This window comes from Ammospiza nelsoni, chromosome 7 (assembly GCF_027579445.1).
Source record: "Ammospiza nelsoni isolate bAmmNel1 chromosome 7, bAmmNel1.pri, whole genome shotgun sequence".
Classification (NCBI taxonomy): Eukaryota; Metazoa; Chordata; class Aves; order Passeriformes; family Passerellidae; genus Ammospiza; species Ammospiza nelsoni.
In genome coordinates this window covers 7,079,580-7,103,739 of record NC_080639.1, presented here as the reverse complement: position 1 = coordinate 7,103,739, position 24,160 = coordinate 7,079,580, and the positions used below count along the sequence as shown (strand labels likewise).

The 24,160-nt window shown below is 42.9% G+C and overlaps 1 protein-coding gene across 1 annotated transcript; it reads left to right on the top strand.

The window, feature by feature from the left end:
• The first annotated feature begins 1,518 nt into the window (after positions 1–1,518).
• Positions 1,519–23,840, top strand: FRZB (frizzled related protein). The gene is made up of 6 exons (XM_059476339.1): positions 1,519–1,975; positions 10,832–10,873; positions 15,798–15,863; positions 18,124–18,328; positions 18,504–18,567; positions 22,849–23,840. Exons 1-6 carry the CDS (start codon positions 1,522–1,524, stop codon positions 22,954–22,956), a joined length of 939 nt encoding a protein of 312 aa, XP_059332322.1. The 5' UTR covers positions 1,519–1,521; the 3' UTR covers positions 22,957–23,840.
• Positions 23,841–24,160: the final 320 nt, after the last annotated feature.

Genomic DNA, 24,160 nt, shown 5'->3' with positions numbered 1-24,160 from the left:
GCCCGTTTCCCTGGACTCACTCTCGGGGATGCACTGCTCTCACACTCACTGCTGTCAGGTGTATTCAGTTCCCACCACCTGGGTAAGGTTTTTATTACACCACATGGTTTTTAAACATGTATTCTTTTACACTGCTAGGGAAAACTCAGGCCTGAGGCTTTGCTATGACTAAATTTGAAGAGCTAAGAGGATGAGTAAACCCAGTTCTCTCTAATTCCCTCTGCAGAGGAGCAAGCTTCCCTTTACAGGTAAAGCCCTTTCCCTTTCCTTTGGCTACTTGGCAAGCCTGGATGCAGGCACAGGGTCATGGGTAGCCTGAGTGATGCCTCCTAAGGCTGTCACATGCACATGTGTGTGAACATTTCTGCCTCCCTTTGAGGCCCAAATTTTCTTCTAGGAGTGCAGGGAACAAGGTTTGGGTCTTTGAAATCAGCACCTGCAGTGGTGGGCAAATAAAAGGTACCTGTACTCCACTGGCCACATCACAACTCCTTGTTTGCTTGGCATGTGCCTTTGCTGGAACAAGGACATCAGCAGCTGAGTTAAAGGGATTAAGGTTTCATCTGCAGTCATAAAGTGAAAAACTTCAGTAAAGCCTTCTAGGCTTAGACCCTGTGTTTGTGAGCCTGTATCCATGGCTGCTTTCACAGCTTGTTCACATTTTTGGTCTGATTTCTGAGCACTGGCTTGTGGTAGGTGTGTTTCTACTCAAAGGTTTGATTTAGGGGCAGAAGCTGGAATAATAAATGTGTGATTGACCAGTTGCTCGTATGTTTATAACTGGAAAGAACTTATTCAGCTAATAAATGTCAGCTTGTGTTCTCTGTGCAACCTGGTCCAGTGGAAGGTGTCCCTGTCCCTGCAGGGGGTTGGAACTAGATTATCTTTAAGGTCCTTTCCAACTCAAACTGTTCTGTGATTCTACGATTATATGAGGGCACGTTTTTTCTGATCAAGTCAGAACTCCTTTTGCTGCACCACTGTTTTGCGAGGTATCTTAAACAGTATCCAGCCTCTTCAATTTTTTAAACCTTCTGTAAAGATAGCATCCCCAGCTTCTGAGCTGAATCTCTGTCATTTTTAAGCCTCTCAACATTATTACTCTCCTCTAAAACCCTCATCTCTATGTCTATGTGCCACGCTTTTCGCGTGCACCTCCTGCTTAAGCAGTGCACCCAGCATAGTGTGTGCAAAAAAACAAACAAAAAAATAGGTGTTTGTTATAAGATAAGAATATATCTCCGAGAGATGGGTCTGAAATCACGTTCAGGCTCCCAGCAAGGCTTTTACTTCGGGGAGAATTCAAGCTCTCTCTTGAGAGAGAAATGTCTCCTGTCGGGTTCTTCCCAGCAGGCGAGCCCCCTCCCCAGCGCAGGGCCGCTCTCCTTTGTTCGGGGCCGGGCTGCGGGGCGGAGGGGCGGGCCCCGGTGCGCGCCCGCGGGGCCGGGCCAGGGCGGGCGGAGCCGCCCCCGCGCCGCGCCGCGCCCGCTCGGCCCCTCGCTTACCGTCGGGCCGGGCGGCATGAGGCGGGGGCTGCCGCTGCTGGCCCTGGCCGGGCTGCTGCTGCTGGGGCGGCCGCCCGCGGCCCGGGGGGCGGCCTGCGAGCCGGTGCGCATCCCGCTCTGCAAGCCGCTGCCCTGGAACATGACCAAGATGCCGAACCACCTGCACCACAGCACGCAGGCCAACGCCGTGCTGGCCATGGAGCAGTTCGAGGGGCTGCTGGGCACCAACTGCAGCCCCGACCTGCTGTTCTTCCTGTGCGCCATGTACGCGCCCATCTGCACCATCGACTTCCAGCACGAGCCCATCAAGCCCTGCAAGTCCGTCTGCGAGCGCGCCCGCGCCGGCTGCGAGCCCGTCCTGGTCCGCTACAGCCACGCCTGGCCCGACAGCCTGGCCTGCGACGAGCTGCCCGTGTACGACCGCGGGGTCTGCATCTCCCCCGAGGCCATCGTCACCGCCGAGGGCGCGGGTGAGTGCGCGGGGACCGGCACCGGCGCGGGGACAATGGGCGGCGGGCGGGGAGGGCAGCCCGGGAGCCCTGCCTCCCCTCCGGCTGCTCGCTCGGATTCTCTCCGCTCTGCCCTCCGCTCTTTCGCTGTCTCCTCTCTGCCTTTAGCAGCCGCCTCGCTGCTGGAAAAGTTTTGCTGTTGGGCGCAGAGTGTGTGTGACAAGTGACAGCCCCGGCACCGAGTGTGGGAGTTGCAGCCCTCGTTGCACACGAACGGGAAACGTTTCCGTACCGCTCTTCTACCGGAGATCCATCGGCAGCGCTTGCTGGCACAGAATGAAGAGCCCCCCAAGTGAGGGGCAGCCCCCCGGCTGCCGGTTCCCCCTCTGCCCCTGCTCCTCTCTGCTCCTCTTCAGCCGCTCCTTCCCAAAACAGGTTGCTCCCTTCTCACACAATGCCAGCACTCCACAGATTTTTGGGAAATATCAGGGCCCAGAGGAGCCACAGGCAGGAGCTGGGGGGCCGGGGACTCCCCAGCTACTTCTTTGCCAGTGGTGGCACATGCACAGCTGGAGGGGAGAAAACACGCTCATCTTAGTGGTTAGCACCGAAGGTACAGTTACAGCACAGGTTCCCCAGCAGGTCGCTGGGCTCTAGAACAACAGCCAGGTGAGGAGTGCAGCAAAATGCAGCCTTCCCTTGTGGTTTGTTCCCAACATCCCTGAAGCCAGCCAAGCGCTGCATCCTGCACCCGAGCCTGATGCTGTGTGACCACTGTGGCCTCAGAGGGGCTGCTGGAACTGCTCAGCTTTCTCTCTGCATCCTGTTTCACCAGCTGAGCTCACTGTGATCCCACAGGGTGGCTGGTGCTGGCTATCATCCAGCACCACTGTCTGAGGCAGGAGCATCTCTGCACAGTCAGGTGAGGACTGCTGACTGCTCAGACCATGCTGCAAACCTGCTGTGCCTCAGGGATCCTGCTCTTGTCACAGCTGCCTTTGGGCTGGAGGAGTTGGCAGGACACCCCTCCAACGTGGTGAGCTGAGCTCCACAGAGATATTGAATACAAGGGGCTATTGAACAGGAAATTAAAGCAAGCTGGTGGGTGGTTATCACGAGTGAGCTCTGACCTTTTACAAAGTGACTTCAGTTCCTGTGCATTTTCAGGAAAGCATTTGCTGCTGGTGGGACCAGGCTACCATTTTCTCTGGTGCAAAGTTTCAGTGCTGGTTGCTCTGCCAGACCTCTCCATCAGAGTACTGGGAGAGCAGTACTGGGGTGGGAGAGCAGACGAGGGGGGTCAGAGCAGCATCCATGCACCCCAGGAGCTTGTTGTGCTGCTACCTGTCTCCTTCAGTGCCCACAGCTGCAGTGCTGGGTTTTGGGAGCTCACTGACAGGCAGTGGATCTCACCTCTCTCTCTTCCTCCAGCAGTGGCCTGGGAATGAAAGGGGGATTTTTCATGCTGTGCTCAGCACAGTATTTTACTGTGCTTCTGTCCCACTACTAAATGCTTTATGTATCCCTCTGCCAGTAATGCCAAACGCTGTAATTCCTGTTTTCTTCTCCTAACAAAATCTCACGCTTCAGTTTCCTGACCGTGCTCCCCAGCTCAGCCTTCCCAGGTAAGCTGCTCTCTCTGTCTCCATTTATTTACAGACCAGACAAACCCTAATCCATCTCTGACTCTATTCTCTCACCCTCTGCATCTCCTGAAACCTCCATACTCTCATATCTCCAGTTATTACTGCTATTTCTAACTTCCCTTGCCTTCCCTCTTGCCTTTTCCTACTTTTTTCCCAGCCCATGAATGTAATCATCTATTTTTGTCATCAGCTGCTGCTCTCTGAGCCCTGCAGTCCTGCTGGGGTAGTTTTGGGGAGAGATGTGGTTTTGAACACCAAGCACCTTTTTCTGCAATATTGAGGTGCTTTCAAAACCACCTTAAAAATGGCTCAAGGTTTGGCAGGTCTGCAGCGATTTGAAAGCAATCACATTCAAATCTGGAGGGAGGAAGCTTGGCTGAAATCGCCCCCGAGTTACCTATTTCTGAGGACCTCAGCAGTACAATAACCTCTTTGAGGGATTCCAGGGCCAGATCCATGAAAACTCTCTTTCAGTGAATGAGAACCTGATGACATTCTCATTTCTGGGCTGAATATTTTGAACAGATGCATTATGCACCAGACTGAAAGAATCCTTCTTGAGGGAATAAAACTGTTCTTTTAGAAAGCAGAGGGAATGATTCCTGTTCTAGGAAGAGGTAAGGTGAACACTTTCAAATCCAATTCTCCAAATAAAGGATTGCAGCTCAGTAGAAGACGCAAATAACCAACTGCCTGACGAGTAGTGTGCAGAATCCCTGCTCTTATTTGCTTTATCTCCTAAGCATTCTAGCCCCTTCTGCTGTCTGTACTGCACCTAATAGAGTGGGCAGAAATATAATCCATTGTTTTGTGGCTGTTGTAGTCTTCAGAAGTGAAATCTTGTTTTTGCTTTCATTCTTTTGCTACCTGTAACGGGACTCTGCTGTTTCCTTTCCTCTTGAAGTTTCTGCATATTTCTGCATTTTTTCTGCATTATTGTTCTAATGTTCTGGTGAACATTAGAACATTTGTCTTGTCCCTTCCATGAGAGCGCCTTAAGGATGATGTAGTCAGTGTTTGTACTTGTCAGAGCAGGGACTGGGTTCACAAGCCTAATTTCCATCAGTTATATTCCCAGTAATTTGTGAGTGTTGCAAAGTATGTGGTTGGTAAAATCTATGATAAATCTCAGTAAGAAGTTCACTTTCAGCTGTTGAGGCACAGTCCACCACAGACATCTTCTAGGACCTCTCTTCATCTGAGTCCAGGTGTTGAGGAAGATCCAGACCCTTCCTGCCACAGCACCAAAGGGCTGCTTTGTCTGTGATGGAGAAAGCTGACAGCAGTGCTGTGTTTTGGGCTCAGTTAGAGGAATAGCTGTGCACACCCCCTGAGCTTGTGCTGGTCTCCAAAACCTGAGTGGGAGTATGATTGGGAGGTCTCAAGTTCCTCAAGTTACAGAAACTGACTTAAAACATGTGGGAAGTGTATGTTTCTTGATTTTTCATTCTCTTTGGGAAACATCCGGGTTCCTTTACAGCCAGAAAGCAGAGGGATGCTGCAGGCATGGTGTGGGTGTTCTGGAGGTGAGTGTGATACTGAATAATTTGGCTTTTTGTGGAGGATCCAACATATCAGCATCCAGCATGGAGGATGAAAGAGCATCCTGACAATACATTAACACCCTGGGTGTCAGATTAGTGCATGCTGTCTGAAGTCTCCTATGGCATTTATCCCACATCCCTGTCCTGGGCTTTTTGGAGGAGAAAGTGGTTCTGTGTGCAGACATTAGTATCAGCTGTGTTACATCTCTGGGAGGTGCTGTTCACTTGCTCCATGTATTTCATTCTTCACATGTATTTGCTTATTCTTCCTCCAATCTATCACATTATCTGCTTTCCTCATTCAGGGCCCTGTCAAACTTCCTTAAGTCTGTGAAGCACAGGAACTGCTGAGAGAGAAAATTATCTCTCTAGAATTCTAGAATAAAATCTAGAATTTCAGAGGCAGGACCTTGTCTTTAGTTTTGCAGGTAATAAGTGGCAAGTGTTGGCATGGGGATGCTGACTAAAAAAGCATCTTCAACATGTGTTCTTGGCTGCTACTGCCTGGCAGAGTGTTTATGTCTCAAGTGAAATGTTTATTCCTGTTTTGAAGAGGGAACTAGCAACAAAACTAGAGCAGTGTGATGGGTTCTGTGTATATTGGAAGTCAGATCTGTCAGGCAGGTTGTCTCACCTTATCTTACTTAGATAAGAACATAGCTTGAAGGGGTGTTGGCCTGTTACTAAGATGTTGGAGAAAAGGGAAGCCACATCACAAGGTATCAACCATGTGTAGTTAACACCCAAACTATCATAAGATGTCTAAGGAGAACTTGAATTTATTTTTTTATTTTAAAATATTATCTCTTAAACATTAAAGAAAATTGTACATTATTCACATGCTGGACACCTATTTCTTAAATCATATGTGAACCCGCGATTTCTCCATGTTGGCCAAGTCCTCCATGTCTGTCTGGATGAGTTCATAGTAACCCAGTATGTTAATTTGGCATTGAAGGTTAAAAAGGCAAGTGAACAAGCCATTTCTCATGCTTGTTTCTTATTTATTATTACCTTAATTTCCAAAACACTGTTTTCCAAGCTCCAGATCAAGTTTGTTCTGACTCAGTCTTTGCCTAGCTGTACTTAGAGCAGTTGATGTGCATGACAGTGCCAGGGAAGTGTTACAGACTGTGCTGAGGACAAGCAGTTCTGCCCAGGTTATTGTTTTATAAGGTTGGGATTTGTTTAGGTCTTTTCCTGAAACATGAGAGCAGCCCCATTTCTCAGTTAAATAACAAAATTATTCCAAACTTCAAGCCGGAATCAGGACAAGAGAAGTAAATAAGGGATTTTAAATCTCATTAATGAAGATACCATCAATGGTGTTATGTGCTCACTGCAGTTCAGCTGCCTTTGTAGGCTGAGTCCCCTGGATTTTACTGTCTAAGCATTTAATCAATACCTGGGCCATTAAATGCCATCAAAACCTGGTGGGATTTGTTGTGAGGAATAAAATGTTATGTGGAACAGCCATGTTGCTGCCTGCTCTACAACTTGGAGTTAGAGTTCTTTGTAATAAATGTTAACTAGAATAAATTTTCCTATCATTTGGCTTTCCATGCATGTTTCTGCAACCAAATTAGCAAAGATCCTCTCTGTATTAATAGCTGAAGTGACAATGAATTCATGCATTTTTTGTGGAATGGTTTCTTAATTAATAGTGCTTTAGATATCTAAATCTGAAGAAGGAGCCCAAGCAGCAGCCACTGGCTATGGTTTAGTTCTTTGGAGCACAGTGCCTGGAGTGGCTTCAGTAATAGCTGGGCCATATTCTTTAATCACAGTGTCAATCAGGATCATGGTTTTTTTTGCCTTCCTCTGCCTTTTTAACATTTTTATTTATTTAAATAGTGGTATAGGAAAAATGTTTGCTCAAAACTAGGTATTGCCAGGTTGTTTCTCTGTTCCAAACCTCTCATCTAAATCTGTGGTTGCAGGCATTGTTATTTTGTACACTTACTGTGTAAGTGGCTTTCATTTAGCTCTCCTTGTTAGTGTTTGGTTTTGGTTTTTTTTAAAATATAGAATCGATCTGAAAAGAAATTAATTAGGATGGCATACTGGAAAAAACAGTTTGGATTTGTCCCCTGCTCCTAAACAAAATTTAATAGGAAACTTTTGGATAGTGTTCCCCTCGTTGGGGATCCAGCTAACCATCACTGGCAGGTATTTTTTTTGGAAAGATTGCTTTGCATAGACAGAACTTGGCAGAGGGTTTGCCCATGAAGAGGCATGGAACAATAGGAAGTCAGTTGTTTGAGGGATTTTAAATAGCTTTTTTTTCCCCCTCCTTCTGTCAGTGTTGCAGCTGAAGGTTTCAGCTTGGTGGAGAGAGGCCTCTGTCTATCAGCTGCTGGGGACAGGGGCTGGGTGGGTGCTCACACACACTGAGACCTGACCAGTAGCTGATGGCAGGCCTGGCCTGGACCCTCTTCCAGTCTCCTGTCTGGTGGGTAAGCAGGGACCAGACTGTAAGAGTTTAACTGAGAAAAGGGTCAGAGAAATGAGAAGGGTTTCCAGAAAGGTGTCACTGAGTGGCAGAGGCCTCCAAGCCCATGCTCCTGTCCATCTGTAGAAACCAGCCATCCCTGCATAGGCATGAGCGCATTGGAAAGGATAAACACCAAGGCAGGGTCAACCCTTGCCTGGCCCAAGCCCTCCCAAGTCCAGAAATGAGCTATGAGCTGATGTATGGGTACCTGTTCACCCCTGCCCTGCTGCCTTTGTGCAGGCACACAAACAGGAGGCACTTCCACTCCTGGCTGCTCTGCACTCAGTGTCTGAATTCCTCTGGCTGCACACAGAGCTAATTCATTGGGAATTCTGGTTTGGGGTGGGACAGGTGACCTGGCAGTGCAGAGTTAGCAGATGCCTCGAGGCTGTGGTGTGCTGTAATTTGGTTAAAAATAAGTTGTGTACCTGAGAGTGTGTGGGGACATCTGGTAAAGCAGGTCAGTTCCATGCTTGTTTGCATGTTTATACTGCCCATACCAAGTGCTCACTGGTTGTCCTGTGTTGGTGTGAGCTCCAAGGGAAGTTCCTCAGCCAATACTTGTGGGCATTGTACTCCACGTGGGCCAGGGAAGGCTGTGAACCCTTTACTGGGCTCTGGTTTATTTTGAGGTGCAATTTGAATGTGGATTGGACTAGGTTTGCTCAAGCACCACGAAGTCATGTCTGTTTGGATTCATCCTTAGTTTAGGTAGGCACTGTGCACTTCAGAGCTTCTTTTTCCTTCTGTGGATGGGAGGTGGTAAGCATTTCATGTGATACTTCTCTTGTCTTCTCTGTGATGATTTTTTTTCTGTCCCCAGTAACAATTTTGATACAATGGGCAACGTGCTTTGAAGGCATGAACAAAGTATCCCTGAAATACCTATTTTGGTAAGAATTTTTGCTTGCTGGGTCACATGAAAAACCAGAGGAGTTGGCTTGGTCATTTGCAGATAGCTTTTGAGAAGACCTGAGAAGGTGGCCAAGGCAGCTAAGTGAGAGGGGCAGGGAATCCCGAGAGCTTTCTCTGCAGGGCAGGGAATCCTGAGAGCTTTCTCTGCAGGGCAGTGAATCCTGAGAGCTTTCTCTGCAGGGCAGGGAATCCTGAGAGCTTTCTCTGCAGGGCAGGGAATCCTGAGAGCTTTCTCTGCAGGGGTTTTGGGTGCCCAGAGTGGGGAAACATCTGAGGCCAGCCCTAGGTACACAGAAAGGTCTGTATGGCCACCTCTCTGTGGCTGGAGGGTTCTGCAGGTGTTTTGTCTGTACTTGGAGCAGATGGGAGGATTATCAGACCATAGACCTCTCTCTATGCTTTTACCACATCAGAAGGAATTATAGATTTAAAGCTACAGCTTGGCTGAATGAACAAGACAACAAATAATTGGCCGAGGAGGGGAAGAATGGGAAATGTGGTTGTCCTTTTGTTTGCCATTTGCAAGAGGGAAACCATTTCAATTCCTCTTCCATCACATTCTGGAACGCCAGAGTGCATTTGATGCAATATAAAATGCGTTCTTAATGCATTGAGAATAACTCAGGTGAATAATCAAAATCAAACATGAAAGAAAGAATCAGCTTGGATAGTTTGACTTGTTAAAAGGCAGCATGATGAAGATTAAAATGTTCTGTGGAAGTACCTGATTGCAAAGATCAGATTGACTCCTAAAGATGTTTGTTTGTTTTTTCCTCCATAAACAAAGATCCTGTGGTAGTTTGGGACTTTCTTTGCAAGAAAATGGATCTGATGTTTTATTAGCAACAGGATATTGAATATAAAAGAGCATCTATTCAATCTTCCTATGCTGTTTTGTATACTCTTTGCTCTTTGTGTTGGTTAGAATAATTATTCCTGAAGTCTCAAATTTTTTTAAAGTTAATTATTACGTAAGAGAATTAGTTGTTTTTCAGCTTTACTCTTGCCCTGACTGTGATTTAGCTCCATCCTCATTTATGTAAATGAAGTTTCATGTTGCTTTGAGTAGTATAAGTATTCATTAAGTGTAGATTTAATTTTTTATTTTAACAAGGATGGCAAAATTAGAAGGTTAGCTAAGTCATATTATTTTTCTTGTAAACAGGTATTACAGAATTTGTGATTATATAAATATAAAATATATAAATATATACATATATGTATATATACTTGGCCCTTATAATTTAATCCACACATCTGAAGTCACCATGAGTGCTGAGTATCAGGAGTGTCCTGGGCTGTCTTACAGCCAAAACCTTACAGCTCAGGCTGCAAGACAGGAGTTTTATCACATTTATTCTACACTGCAAGGCAGCAGGATTGCCTCCATGATTATGTAAGAATCTAAGAAAGTTGATTGTAGGATACCAGACTCCAGAATTGGAAGAGCAGCATAAATGAATAAATGTGCAAAATTACAGAAGGGTTTTTTCTTTGAAAACTCATTTGTTTTTCCATTTTATGTGCCATTCTAATGAAGTGTCCTGCATCTCTCCCAGTTCTTATTCCTCTTGCATTTATTTTGTCCTTGGCTCATTGAAGGTTATATGCATGAACATACTTGTTTTTCATGATTAAATATATGTATAAACCCATTAAATAGTGTGATTTAATAAATAGGTTTGAAATGATGAATTTTAATCTGGGACACAGTCCACTTATGAATGTGTCTGAAAGCATTTCTTTGGGCAGAGTGCCTGTTTAACCTTCTGTTCCTTATCTGTCCTTCAGAGTAATCTGTGTGTTTTTAAACTGAGGGGAAGGTCTGAAACATTTATTTTGGCATTTGCTTCAACAGTGTGATTGTGGTTGGTTGATTTGATTTCCTCAGTAACCAAAAAAATCCCCCAAAGTAATTTCTCCTTCATCATCTAATTAAATGCAAACACAACACATGTTTTCTGTAGGTGATCAAAATTCATGGCATAAATGTCAACCCTTGTCTGAAACCTGCCAGTCTGTAGCAATGGAAATGGGATATTTAGTCTGCTTCAGCCTTTAACATGATATGCTGGATTCAGGTGAAATATGGGTAAGACATTGTGTCAACTTTACTGGAGTGACCTCTAGAATATTGCAAACTGTTTATTAGTGAAGTTATTAAGTTTCCACGTACTAAATATTAAAGAAAGAGAAAACATTGTCATGTATGTGTAGTGAAATAATCCAATATTAAAAATACTAACTTTTTTTTACATATTTTACAAATCCATGGCAGATTTCCCTATGGATTCTAATAACGGCAACTGTAGAGGCGTTGGTAAGTACACTTTTATAAAACTGTATAATAATTTTTATAAAATTGTATAATAAGCTGTAGACTTTCAAATCCTTTAAATATTTAATTAAGAGAGGTACTAAGTGATAAATACTTAGTCTTGACTGAGAATACTGCAGATTTTGCGTTTGCATTCCATGGGCAGGTGGGATTTGGGGGTTGGTCAGCCTCAAAATGTGCATCAAAGCAGGAGGGCTGTGCTGATTTTATTAAAAGTTTTGTCTTGAACAGAGAGAGTAATCGTTAAATTGATTTTTCCCTGGGCAAAACCAGTGAAGATAATGGTTCATTTTGACCTTAAAGTTTTCAAATTAAATTCAGTACTGTTTGTAGATAATGGCAGTGCTCCCTTTAGCCTGAGGAGGTTGAGGGTGGCACCTTCTGAGGCTGGTTTTATTCCAGCAAGTTCCCTGTTGCTTTTTATTGCTGTTTTGGTTTTGCTGGAACTGAATAAAAACCCTTGAGCATTATCACTACTTGCCATTGCAAGGAAGCAAAGCCCAGGATGGTGGCTAATAATAATTATAGGAATGTGAATCTTTTGCCCATGCAAGCCAATGACTGTAGATTTTCTTGTATTTTATTATGACTCCATCCTCTTAGATCTGTGTCAATAAATTGAGACTTGGAAGCTGTAGTACTGACCTCCATGTCTTTCCTTCTGCAGAGGTGCTGATGAGCTACAGTGTGCACTGGTGTTGAACCTAACATTAGGTACCTATAGATATAATTTCAGCATTAAGCTCTGTGACCAAATTGCAAAAATATATTAGTAATGCCCAGTTTATATAATACAGTTTAAGATTTTAGTCAGTAGGTCCCAATGTGAAAGCAGCTATATTTGTGCAAAATGTTCTTTAAATCACAGTGCATACCCTCTAGAAGCCCAGGTACAGTTAAAAAACCTCATAACAGCAAACGCCTTAACAGGCTTTGCTTTAAATTGTCTTGAGCATGGGACCATGTCTGGAGGACTTGCTAAAGATATTTGTTACTAATGTTAGTATCTTCTTAGTTTGAAGCCATTTTCAGTTGTGTGGCATTGAGAAAGCTGGGATTTCATGCACCATGTGGACTGTACAGAGAGCATACAAGCTTCACTCTGAGCATGAAGCAAAGCTGTGTGCTCTCATTGTCACCTTAAATCCAAACTATGAGGCATATCTTTACTGCTGCCTGTCCATAGGCATGTAAGTCCAGTGAGTGACCCTGCAGTGGAAGAGTAAAGTTTCAGTCACATTGTTCCTGTTGTGATGCTTTTTGATGGCTGAAAGCAAAAGCAGACCTAAAAAAATCCCATCTAGAAAATAGACTAAGGATGCACAGAAAAATTGCTGCTGCAATATCTGCTTTTACTGTTCAAACATGATTTCTAGTTCAGTGTGCTACATCTGTCTGAACTGACAAACACAGTTGGACCACCTAAAAGGCCATGTCTCAAAATGGCTTTGTTTATGTGTTCAGTAAAGTAAATTTAGAGCAGTTTTGTTTGTTTGTTTGCAAGTAGCAAATTGATACATTTTTTTTAAAAAATCCCATTCTCAGCTTTGTGGTTTCTGCATCTTATTGCTTGTGCTGCTGTGCATGGTCACAGGGAGCAGTACTCATGGCTTATCCCTATTTGAGACACCTTTTTTCCCTGTCAGTGTCTGCTGGCAAAACCTTCCCTCTCAGTCTGCATGAGGGTTTTTTGGGAGACCTTTTTTACCTCTGTTGGCAGTAAAGTACATGATTTTCTGCTTCATCACATGCTCCTCAAGTCTCTTAGAAAATGTTCTAGAGTGTTTATTTTATATCCTTTGTTGACCTGGGAGGTGTTTGCCAGGTTTGAGTGCCTGTACAGGTCAGGATTACAGCCAGGTTTTCCATCATTCGCATATATTTAAGACAACACAAATGTTTCTTGGTAGCAATCCATGGGGAAAGCCGTTCTCTCCATGTCTTTTGGCATTGACAGAGTGAAGTTTTCAAATACAGGGACTTTGAGCAGTTTGTAGTCCTATATTTATTTGAAAAGAAGATTTAATGGCTGGCTGTGATCTCAGCCAAAGCCAGTGGGAGCCTCTGCTGCTGTCTCTGTGCTGGGGACATGCCATTGTTGTGGTGTCAGAGCTCTTCTGCTAATCCTGGCAGCATCTGAGGAGGCTGTCAGGTAAGATGGGATTTTCCCTCAGCATCAGGTGATGCAGTACCTTTTTATAGCCACCTTTTGTGGGTGTTTCCACTCCCTGGGGGAAGGTCAGCATTTGCCTTCCTTGGAAAATCACTGTACCAGGAGCTGGGAGAGAGGAGTTGGATCTGGCTCTAACTTTGTAACTGACCTTGGCAAATGACTTTTGTGTTAGTTTCTGTATCTCTAAATAGTGATTAGGATTAATGCAGCATTTTGTATGGTTCTTTTAAATGTAAATTTAAAAAGCATGACGATGACTAGGATGTTCTTCAATAAGAATATAGGCATGCCAATAATTTAGAAATAGACTAACAAAATATATTCTAAAATTAATAAAGTAATACTGCCTTAAAACTGAAGGAAATGTGAGGCTGTGTTCTTGTCTTGCAATTTAGCCTATTTTATTTTACCTGGGACACAGTGCAAAGTTCTGTAGAGCAGGAGAACATTACAGTGTGCCACTTGCTGGACTTGAGTGCTAAAGTGCTTGTGTGAGTGTGGGTCACAGGAGCACATCTTTTATTCTCTGCTCCAAGGCAGCTGTCATTTGGCCTGCAGTATCCATGAGCTCACAAAGGCAGAAGGGAAGGCAAAAATCACTTCCCTTCTCTGCTTTTGTTGTTTTAACACAAACACATAGGGAAGTTAAAGTCTGTAGGGCTCTATATATAGATTCCTGAGGATGTGTTTGAAATTCAAGGAAATAATATATTTTTCTTTTGAAATGTTTTCCTCTTTCCTGTATTTTTTTTTGTATTTTCAACTACAAAAATTCTTCCAATAGAAAATAATGATTCCATCAATTTAATTTTTTTTTTAATATGCAGAAATCCTATATAATCAAATAAAAGTTCTTTTTCAGACTCTTCATGTTAGATTTAACTAAATCACTAGCTTATATGCATTGATATTTAGAATGATGGTGCATAGAAATAAACTACATTAAATCTATTTCCATTTATGCCAAATCAAATGTCAAAATATACGCACATGCACATGTAATACTGGGATCTGCTGTTTTAAATTACTCCACCAAACCACACTTAGACTGGTGTAAAATAAAAAGTAAATATTTGCAGTAGAACAACCAGCCCTGAAATACCAGTGGTGTTTATGAACACCACTGTGGCTCTGGAGCTTCTGCATTGGCATTCCCTGGGCACTAATGAAAATGTTTTTACCTCTCTTAGAGTTCCCAGCTGTCTGGCATCTGCACCTTTGGAAATGCTGCTCTGACAGTGCTCATTTGTTTTGTTTTTTTGAAGGCTGTCCTTCTGGCCACAAGGGCTAAGAAATTCTCTATTTTCATTAAATTTGGGCTTCTGGTCATAATAAAATTGTGTAAAATTTACACCATTGCTCATGGTGGATTGGATGGACCTCTCAGCAACCTGGTCCAGCTGAAGATGTCCCTGCTTATTTGCCAGGGGGTTGGACTAGGTGGCCTTTAAAGGTCCCCTCCAATGCCAAATATTCAATGAATGCCTACTGGCCAGAATATCCCAGTTTGCTAAACTGACCTGAGATACTGACCTGATAATACTCAAAAAAATGTTCAGTCATGCACTGCCATGGTATTTTCTTTCTGTGTCTCTGTTATGGTCTGTATGATAAAAGGAACAGAAAGGAGGGCATTCCTTAAGTGTAGCACAGAAGAGAGTGCAGCATTGCAAGGATGGAATTACAGCACCTGTGAGCTCAGAATTGAACATTGAATTGGCTTAAAATCATGATTTTGTCACTCCTGTCTCAAAGTCTGTGTGTCTTTGTTGTTGTGCTTTGGTTTGTTTTTGGTTTTTATTTTTTTAATTTCAGTATGTCAGGTTGTTCTCCTAAAAAATATTTAAGGTCTCATGGGCAGTTCCTCATCTCCCAGCAGAACAGGCCAGGAATGCCCTGTTGTTTTTTAGTGTTTCACTGTAATAAGCAAGTCAGTTCAGTGAAATTTTTGTTAGGTGTTTTTTGATTTAACCCTTTTCTGACTTAGAGATGGGGTAACTGAGAGGTGTTTTAAAAACTTTTATTCCATTTTCAGTCCCATGAGAAGGGTGAGACAATACAAGGTGTTATAATTCACACCATCCCAATCTTTAGTGTTAGTTTCTGTATCTCTAAATAGTAATTAGGAATAATGCAGCATTTTGTACACTTCTTTTAAATGTAAATTTAAAAAGCATGAGGGTGACTAGGATGTTCTTCAATAAGAACATGGGTATGTCAGTAATTTAGAGATAGAACTAGACTAACAAAATACATTCTAAAATTCATAAAATAAGCCAATACTGCCTTAAAACTGAAGGAAATGTGAGGCTGTGTTCTTGTCTTGCAATTTAGTCTATTTTATTTTACCTGGGTCTAATCAGAAGCCAACTATTTCCTAATTACAATACACTATAAGTGTTTCTTGGCTTAACAAGATTTAACAGATCAAATTAAAACAGGTGATAGATCATAGTTGGATGACTTGTTTAAAAGATCAAGTTTTACACCTTATAGAAAAAAGGTAAAGATACAAGATAAATCTATGTTCATTAATTATATAATAATAATGTTAAGAATAGTATCTTGTGTACTTCAGTGTATGCGGTGGTCAATGAGCAAAACCATCAAATTTATTTCTTGGATTTATTTTCTATTAATCCAACTCCCACACTGTGTGAGCTCCAGGTTTTGGGAAGATTGTCACTGAATACATGTTTTTTTCTTTCTAAACAAAGCTTTTTGTTTCTGTAGAGCGCTGCAAGTGCAAGCCAGTGAAAGCTACCCAGAAGACCTACCTGCGGAACAACTACAACTATGGTGAGAGCAGCTGCACTGCCAGCTCCCAGCCCTTCTAAACCTGCAGCAAGGGGCAACTTCTCATTTAAAAAGCCTAAAAACTTCACTGTTACTGCTGGTAACCCAATATAGCTTATTGCAGGTGGAAAGTATAGCCTGAAATGTTTCCAAATTAGGATGGAGGGGATTAGCTTGATATGTTAGTACAAGGGTATCTTTGTTATTTCAGTTTTAGTGCAGGCATTTGGGGTTTGTGTACTTGTCAGGTGTGAACAGTGATGCAACAGAAATGGCACTGTGGGCTGCTGTGCCTGAGCTGCCTCTGTGATTGCCAGTACCCTCAGCTTTTGCAGAAGGGGATGTTTGTAGCAGCTTTCATGCCCACTAGCTCTCCATGAGATCTGACAGGTTCTTTTCCTTCTGGTGTCTCAAAGCCAGCAGTGAGCATCTTGCCAGCTGTGTTAGGCTGTCTGTAACACCTGTAAAAGTGCACATGGCCTGCTCTTCAGGCATATCATAGCTCCAGGCTCATGTTTTTCTTCATACTGTCAGTTTCAAGCAAATTAAGCCAGTAAAACCACTGAATACATATCACAGGGACTGAACATTGGGCCCTTCCTTATTGCAAAAACTAGGCCTTTTTAAACAGTTGAGACTTTATCAGTTATGAACCTAAAGTATCGGGATCAGTTGTATCAGTTACAAACTTCGAGTTAAAACTTTATTAGTTTTAAACCATAACCACCATAACCCAACCAACCACCATACACCACAATGTGAGCACATCACGATTATATAACTTCTTTTTCTACCCCTAATTCAGCTCAGTCACTTTCCCACAGTCCTTTTCTACTTAGCCAAAGTTGCAGGCCTGAGCAATGACTTTACAAGGGTAACAAGCACTTATTTTATAAAGCTTTATCAATATGCAGTACTTCCTTTTTTCCCATTAATCAGGGGAAGAGCTTTAAGGTCAGCCAGCATTAAGGCTTTATTTAAATTGTAGTAATTGTATAATACTTATTAGGATTGCACATTTGTAAAGCCAGAATCAGATAATCTTATTTTAAAAGTAGTTTGCTGTTAAAAGCTAAAAAAATTACAGCTATATTCAAACACTTTCTTGGTCAATAGTCAATTTGATGTTGTTTTGGTGAATTTGTTTATAAAAAATTAGAGTGACTATTTTCTGGTCAGAAACTGCATATGGCAGAGTCATTGGGCATGCTCCTGTCCATTTTCTTAAGCTTTTCAAATTAAATGGGTTTTAAAAGGCATTTGAAATATTCTCCAAACTAAAATAATATTTTATTTTGAGATCTTAAAAGGTTTTGAGAAAGGGAATCACTTAGGGTAAATTGTTCATACTAGATACACAAATTGGTGTTTGTTGGCAACTGTATTTAATGTGCCTGCAAGACATGCTGGTTAATGGCTGTTATGGGGAGGAGATGTGCAAGTCCATGGTTTTCTTTCTTCTCTATTACCTTTTTCACACAGGAGACATTTGGAATTTGGGCTATCTCCCATTTATAGTGTGGAAAAGGACTCTTTGAATGATGTGGCATTCTCTAGAGCACGCCCTCTGGGTTGGCTTTGCATTTGTATGTGGTATCAGTTCACTGGTCCCCCTGAGAGAATGAAAATCTTTGCCTTTGAAAGGCAGCCTTTCCTCCTGTGCAACTTGAAGCAAAAAGAGAGGCCAAGAGAGGAAACAATTAGAGAGGTCATTGGGTCAAGATCAGGAGCATTTGAAGTTCAGAAAGAGCAGAGCAGATTAGTGCTGGGTCACTGGAGAGAATAGAAAAGGTAAGGGCCTGTCATCCAGCAGAAGTAGTGATATGAGAAGTTTTAATGCACATTCCCTTTCTGTGTAAGGTTCAGAGTGATAAAGTTTGCTCATCTGTACTGCAGGTAGTCAGAGAGGGAACAGTCACAGCTCAAGGGAGAGGGAGAGCACACAAGAAATAGATTTAATATATTTAACATGGAAAGGGTGAAGAAAAAAGGAAGGAAGTCAAAGCCCAACTTAAGCAGGACATAAATCCAACTGGTACATAAGTCCTGCTCCTGACCATTATTAAGGGACACACTGAGCTACCTGCACCTCCTTGGTGGAGGGTGAAGTAGTGAAGAGATGGAGGCAGAAACATTGCAGGAGTTCAGCTAACTTCTGATGAGGGACCATGCAAAAGAGTAATGCCAGAGGTCACCAAGAGCAGCTGGGGAGTGACCTGCATTTTCTGCTGCTGCTAACAATGCTCTTTGTGGCTTTCCCCAGTCATCCGCGCTAAAGTGAAGGAGGTGAAGACTAAATGCCACGATGTCACTGCAGTAGTGGAAGTAAAGGAGATCCTGAAATCTTCCCTGGTCAACATCCCAAAGGACACTGTAAACCTGCACACGAATTCTGGCTGCCTGTGTCCACCCCTCAGTGCCAATGAGGAATACATCATTATGGGCTACGAGGACGAGGAGCGCTCCAGGTAACTCCTCCTGTGCTGTCCTCAGCTGTTCTCCTGTCATAAAGCTGAAAGTCAGAGCCAAAAGGAAGGAAAACTTGGTCTTCATGGAGGGCAAGTCTCTCTACAGGCACAGAGATTTTAGTTTTGTGTGTGCTGGGTTGTATAGCCCCTTGATGGATTTGTCTCTGTTGTGTAGGTTACTCTTGGTGGAAGGCTCCATAGCTGAGAAGTGGAAGGAACGTCTTGGTAAAAAAATAAAGGTAAGAAAATACCTCACCAGAAGTCAAATGTTGTGGGTGCCATAAAACATCTACCTGTCTTTGCAAAATAAGGGAAGAAAATTCGTGTGCTGCCTCCAGTTAATCAATATCATGTATCAAAAACCAACTTGGTGTGTTATTTTCTTTATTACTTGGAACTGCATGCTGAGTAAATTAAAGGGATACATTGAATTACCCCAAAGTATCCCATTGTAGCAGTAGTCAAAAGCTATGTCTCAAAAAAGCAAATAGCAGGGACTTTTAACTCTGTAGCAAGCTGTGTGTTCCACAACACCTGCTTAGTTGGGGTTGTGATATGAATTAAAAAAAACCAAACAGACCAGGGGGGTTTGCAAATGTTTTTCAGACCATGTCATGGGCAGGGACACTTTCCACTAGACCAGGTTGTACCAGGCCCCATCCAACCTGGGCTTGGACACTTCCAGGGATGGGGCAGCCACAGCTTCTCTGGGCAACCTCTGCCAGGGCCTCCCCACCCTCACAGCCAAGAATTTCTTCCCTATATTTTATATAATCTAATGTAATCTCATCTAATCTAATCTCTGTCACTTTAAAGCCATTGCCCCTTGTCCTGTCATTAAATGCTCTTGTAAAAAGTCCTTCTCCATCTCTGTTGTAGCCCCTTTAGGTATTGGAAGGTCCTCTAAGATCTCCCTGAACCCTTCTCCAGGCTGAGCAACTACAGCTCTCTATATGAAAATATATTCTAATTTTTTCTGACTTAAATGTTTTCTAATGCCTTCCAGGTTCTGGAAGGATTACCTTTTTATGAAATAGATTTAATATATTCAACATACCTTTTTATGTTCTGATGCACTGCAAAGTATCAGTGGTTTTGACATTGTCAGGAGTGTCACTTTACACTGAATATTCTCATTTTGACACAATTTCTCAGCCGTACATTTGCCATAGTGGTTTTGCCTGTGCAAACCAATCTTCTCTTCCACTCAGCACTTTCTTCATCAGTGTAAGGGTCACTGGCAGGAAAACACTGTTGTGTTTATAAAAGCAGGATTTTCTGTGCACATTTCTCCCATCAGTGGAGATTACAGGAGTGAAAGATATAGGGATTTTATTTCAAGTTGTTGTTTGATTTGGCAGAACCCTGGGAAATCCAGTGCCACAGAGTAAATATCATTTTACTGCCATGAGCTGACTTCTGCTCAGTTTCAGCTCTTGGATGATAACATTATTTGTTGGAATTTTTTTGGGGAACACACTTACTTTCTCACTTACTGCCTCTGCCCTCACACATGGCCTGGGGGTGTTGAGGACCCTGCCACATCACCACCCACTTCTTATCATCATTTTCTTTCCAAGAGCATCAACAGCTGTGCAAACTACATTTATTATGTCTTTTTATTGTTGTTGTTTTAACTGTAATTTCTATTGCCTGCAAAAATAAAAACAAATATTTTTTGATTAACAAAAACCCCTTAACTTTTTTTCCTCCTGCTTCCCCCAAAAAATGCATGAGTGGCTTCATTTAAGTTTTATTATTTCGAAGGTGAGTCCCCCTTGTGCTGAAGCCTTGGATCAGACCCTTCATTCCCAGAAGCTGCAGGAAAGCCAGGAAACAGTTTCCCTGTTTAAATGGGAACTTTTAAATGTTTAACATTTAAATGGGGACTTTTCTCAATGAGCTCTCATTGCACCCTTAAGCCCAGCATGGTCAGGTGACATGATGGAAACAGCAATAGCACCTTTTGCTGCTGTTTGTGAACACATTTTCTGTGTGAAACTTTTGAACAGGTGGATCCGTAGCCTCTCTGGTAATTTCTGTAGGGTTACTCTAGGACACAAAATAAAATGATGCCAACACTGCAATCTCTAAGGTAAAAGAGGGGCAGTTTAATTCTGACTCCAGCATTTATAGATTTCCAAAAGTGACAGTGGATTGAAGGATGACAGTGCCATCTCTCCAATGACACTGGACAAACCAAGAGTCCATCAAATTTCTCCTCCTCCAGAAAAGAATGTAAGAAAACAATTATTTCCAGAAAAGTGTGTGAGAAAGTTCATTACAAGAATATAAACATCAGAAGGCTTAGAAGAACAGAGCAACACTGTAGCCTCTCTGCTAATTTCTGTAACAATGGTAATTCCTGTGAGCTCTCTGGTAATTTCTGTAGCCTCTCTGGTCTCGATGGTCTCTGGCTGACCCCAAGATGTGTCAGAGAGTCTCTTTTCCCAGCCTGGCAGCTGAAGAAGGAGTCAGGATTCTTCTGTTCTGGTTTTCAAGGTTGTTTATTTGCTGTTATCTATATCATTCTTTTCCTGGCCTGCTGAGGTCCATTCAGCAGGTCAGTCAGTGGCACACTGCCCACCTTCAGGGCGGTGTTGTCTTTTTATACTAAAAACTACGTGTACTTTATTTACAATGATTTTCCAATACCTATTACCTGTGTTAGACAGCGTGTTCCTACCTGAAACCAATCCAAAAGTGCCACCATCACCCAAAAGATGGAGGCTAGGAAGAAGGAGACAGTAGGACAAGATTCGCCCAAATTCCTCCATCTTGGGACCCTGAGCCCCCATTCTAAAAACCCCAAAATTCTACTTTTCATCCTGTATTACAGCGGCCTGTGTGGGTCGCTGCTGGTGAGAGAGAGACGGTGAATCTTGTATCTTGATCAGAAGACTGAATTTATTAATATATGATATATAATACATTATTACTATACTAATAGAATATAGAGAGAGGTTTGCAGAGCTGCTAGCTAAGCTAAGAATAGATAGAAAAGAACCCACAACAAAGTTGTGTCCAGGGACTCAGTCCCCTGGCTTGCACTGATGATTGGCCCTTAATTATAAACATAGAAAATGAGCCAATCAAGGTGAATCCTATTGCATTCCACAGCAGCTGATAATAATTGTTTACCTTCTCTTCGGGGCCTCTGGCTCCCGAAGACACAGAAATATGAAAGAAAAGGATTTCTGTGGAGAAATGTCTGCGACAATCCTGTGACAAACTAACTGTCATTCTACTTAAACTTTTGTGACTTGTAAATCCTCATAAAAGGTCGGTAATTTTTTGCATGGGTCATAATCAAAGGCACAGGGGTCTTGGGCTCTGTGCCAAGGTCTGTGAGGCCCCTGGCAGGGGTTTGAGCCATCCAGGACAGCCAGAGGGATGTCCTGGGTTCTGACATTCTTAATTTCTGTGAGCTCTCTGGTAATTCCTGCAAGATCTCTGTTAATTCCTGTGACCTCTCAGGTAATCCCTGTGCAAATCTCTCTGGTAATTCCTGTGATCTCTCTAGTAATTCCTGTAATTTTCTGGTAATACCTTTAAGCTCTCAGGTAATTTCTGCAATCTCTCAGGTAACCCCTGTGCCATCTCTCAGGTAACCCCTGTGCCATCTCTCAGGTAATTCCTATGCAATCTCTCAGGTAATCCCTGTGCCTCTCTGTTAATCCCTGTGCTGTCTCTGAGGTAATCCCTGTGCAATCTCTCTGGTAATTCCTGTAATCTCTCTAGTAATTCCTGTAATTTTCTGGTAATACCTTTAAACTCTCAGGTAATTTCTGCAATCTCTCAGGTAACCCCTGTGCCATCTCTCAGGTAATCCCTGTGCCATCTCTCAGGTAATTTCTGCAATCTCTCAGGTAACTCCTGTGCCATCTCTCAGGTAACTCCTGTGCCATCTCTCAGGTAACTCCTGTGCCATCTCTCAGGTAACTCCTGTGCAATCTCTCAGGTAATCCCTGTGCCATCCCTCAGGTAATTCCTGTGCTGTCTCTGAGGTAATCCCTGTGCCATCTCTCTGTTAATCCCTGTGCCTCTCTGGTAACCCCTGTGCCATCTCTCAGGTAACCCCTGTGCAATCTCTCAGGTAATCCCTGTGCCATCCCTCAGGTAATTCCTGTGCCATCCCTCAGGTAATTCCTGTGCAATCTCTCAGGTAATCCCTGTGCCATCCCTCAGGTAATTCCTGTGCAATCTCTCAGGTAATCCCTGTGCCATCTCTCAGGTAATTTCTGCAATCTCTCAGGTAACCCCTGTGCAGTCTCTCAGGTAATTTCTGCAATCTCTCAGGTAATCCCTGTGCCATCCCTCAGGTAATTCCTGTGCAATCTCTCAGGTAATCCCTGTGCCATCTCTCAGGTAATTTCTGCAATCTCTCAGGTAACCCCTGTGCCATCTCAGGTAATTTCTGCAATCTCTCAGGTAACCCCTGTGCAGTCTCTCAGGTAATTTCTGCAATCTCTCAGGTAACCCCGTGCCTCTCGGTGCTAACGCCGTTCGTTTCCCCGCAGCGCTGGGACCAGAAGCTGCGGCAGGCGGGCAGGGCGCGGGCCGAGCCCGGCCCCAGCGCGGCGGCCCCGAAGCCCGGCGGGGCCCGGCAGGCTCGCAGCTGGGCGTGACAGCGCCGAGGGATGCCGGATGCACGGGACTGTCTGCCGGGGCTTCCTCTTGGAGCAGCAAAGGAGAAATTGCACTATTGCACGTTATATTCTATTGTTTACTACAAAGTCATGTTCTAGCTTTTATTAGGTTTTATTCTCCCTCTTTGTTCTCCACCTTTTTCTTTTTGGATATGTGCAAGTTCTGGAAATGTATATTTTTTGGTTTTTTCTGTTGCTAAGAACTGTAGAAAACTGCCCTTATGAGATGAAGAAAGACAATGTTCAATTTACCTTTTTATCTCCTAAATCTTCTCTGGGAGAAAATTCTCATGCAAGCAGGAATGAAATCTGGCAAAAACCATTGCTTAAAGTCATGGCTCACATGGGCTTTCCCTGTTCATTCTTTCTTGGTCACTGTTTGCTGAAACTTGTTCTCTTTTGGGTAGGTTATCATCTGCATTTAAATGTATAGTTTTTTATTCTGAAATATAATTCTGAATTACATAATTTTTTTTTTTGCTAAAAGAACTGTTTGAATCAGTACAGCTTTATTAAGTTTTCTTACAGATAAACCACTTGCATAAGGCAAACTAAATATTTCCCTGTGCATGTACACAGGGAACCTGGGTTTTCCAGTGCTTTGGACCTTGAAGGAAATATTATCTAGTTCTGTAACCATAATTTATAACTAAATTTATGCTTCTTCTCTTATAATGGCAGTTTTTCCCCTTTTCTCAGCTGAGTTATAGGAGTAGACAGACTCACCAGGCCTGTTTCTCAGTTCAGGTCTGCAGTTTAGCCTTTTGATTTTGTGGTGTTTTTCTTAAATCCGTGCCTACATAAACAAGTGTTCAATGCTCAGTAACATATGTCCAATAAAAGAATTGTAGTTGCCAACCACAGACCTTACCTGACATCATATTGCTAATACTACCCTTGAAAATATAAAAACAAACAAAAAAAAACCCCTTAATTTTTGTGCTTTAATAGAATTCTTTGCAGATGGTGCCAACATATTGGAAATTATCTTTGTTTTTCTACTCTCCCATGCTTAAAAGAAATCAAAAAGGGGTACATCAAAGAACAATCCTCTTTGGCATAGTCTGCAGAGGGGAACCAGCTCTACTGAAAAAGAGAAAATGGCTGTTGTGTCTTTAGTACACTAGGCTGACTTTCATAAGAAAATAGTGTTGAGTTGTTGGGTGGCTTGAAGATATGATGG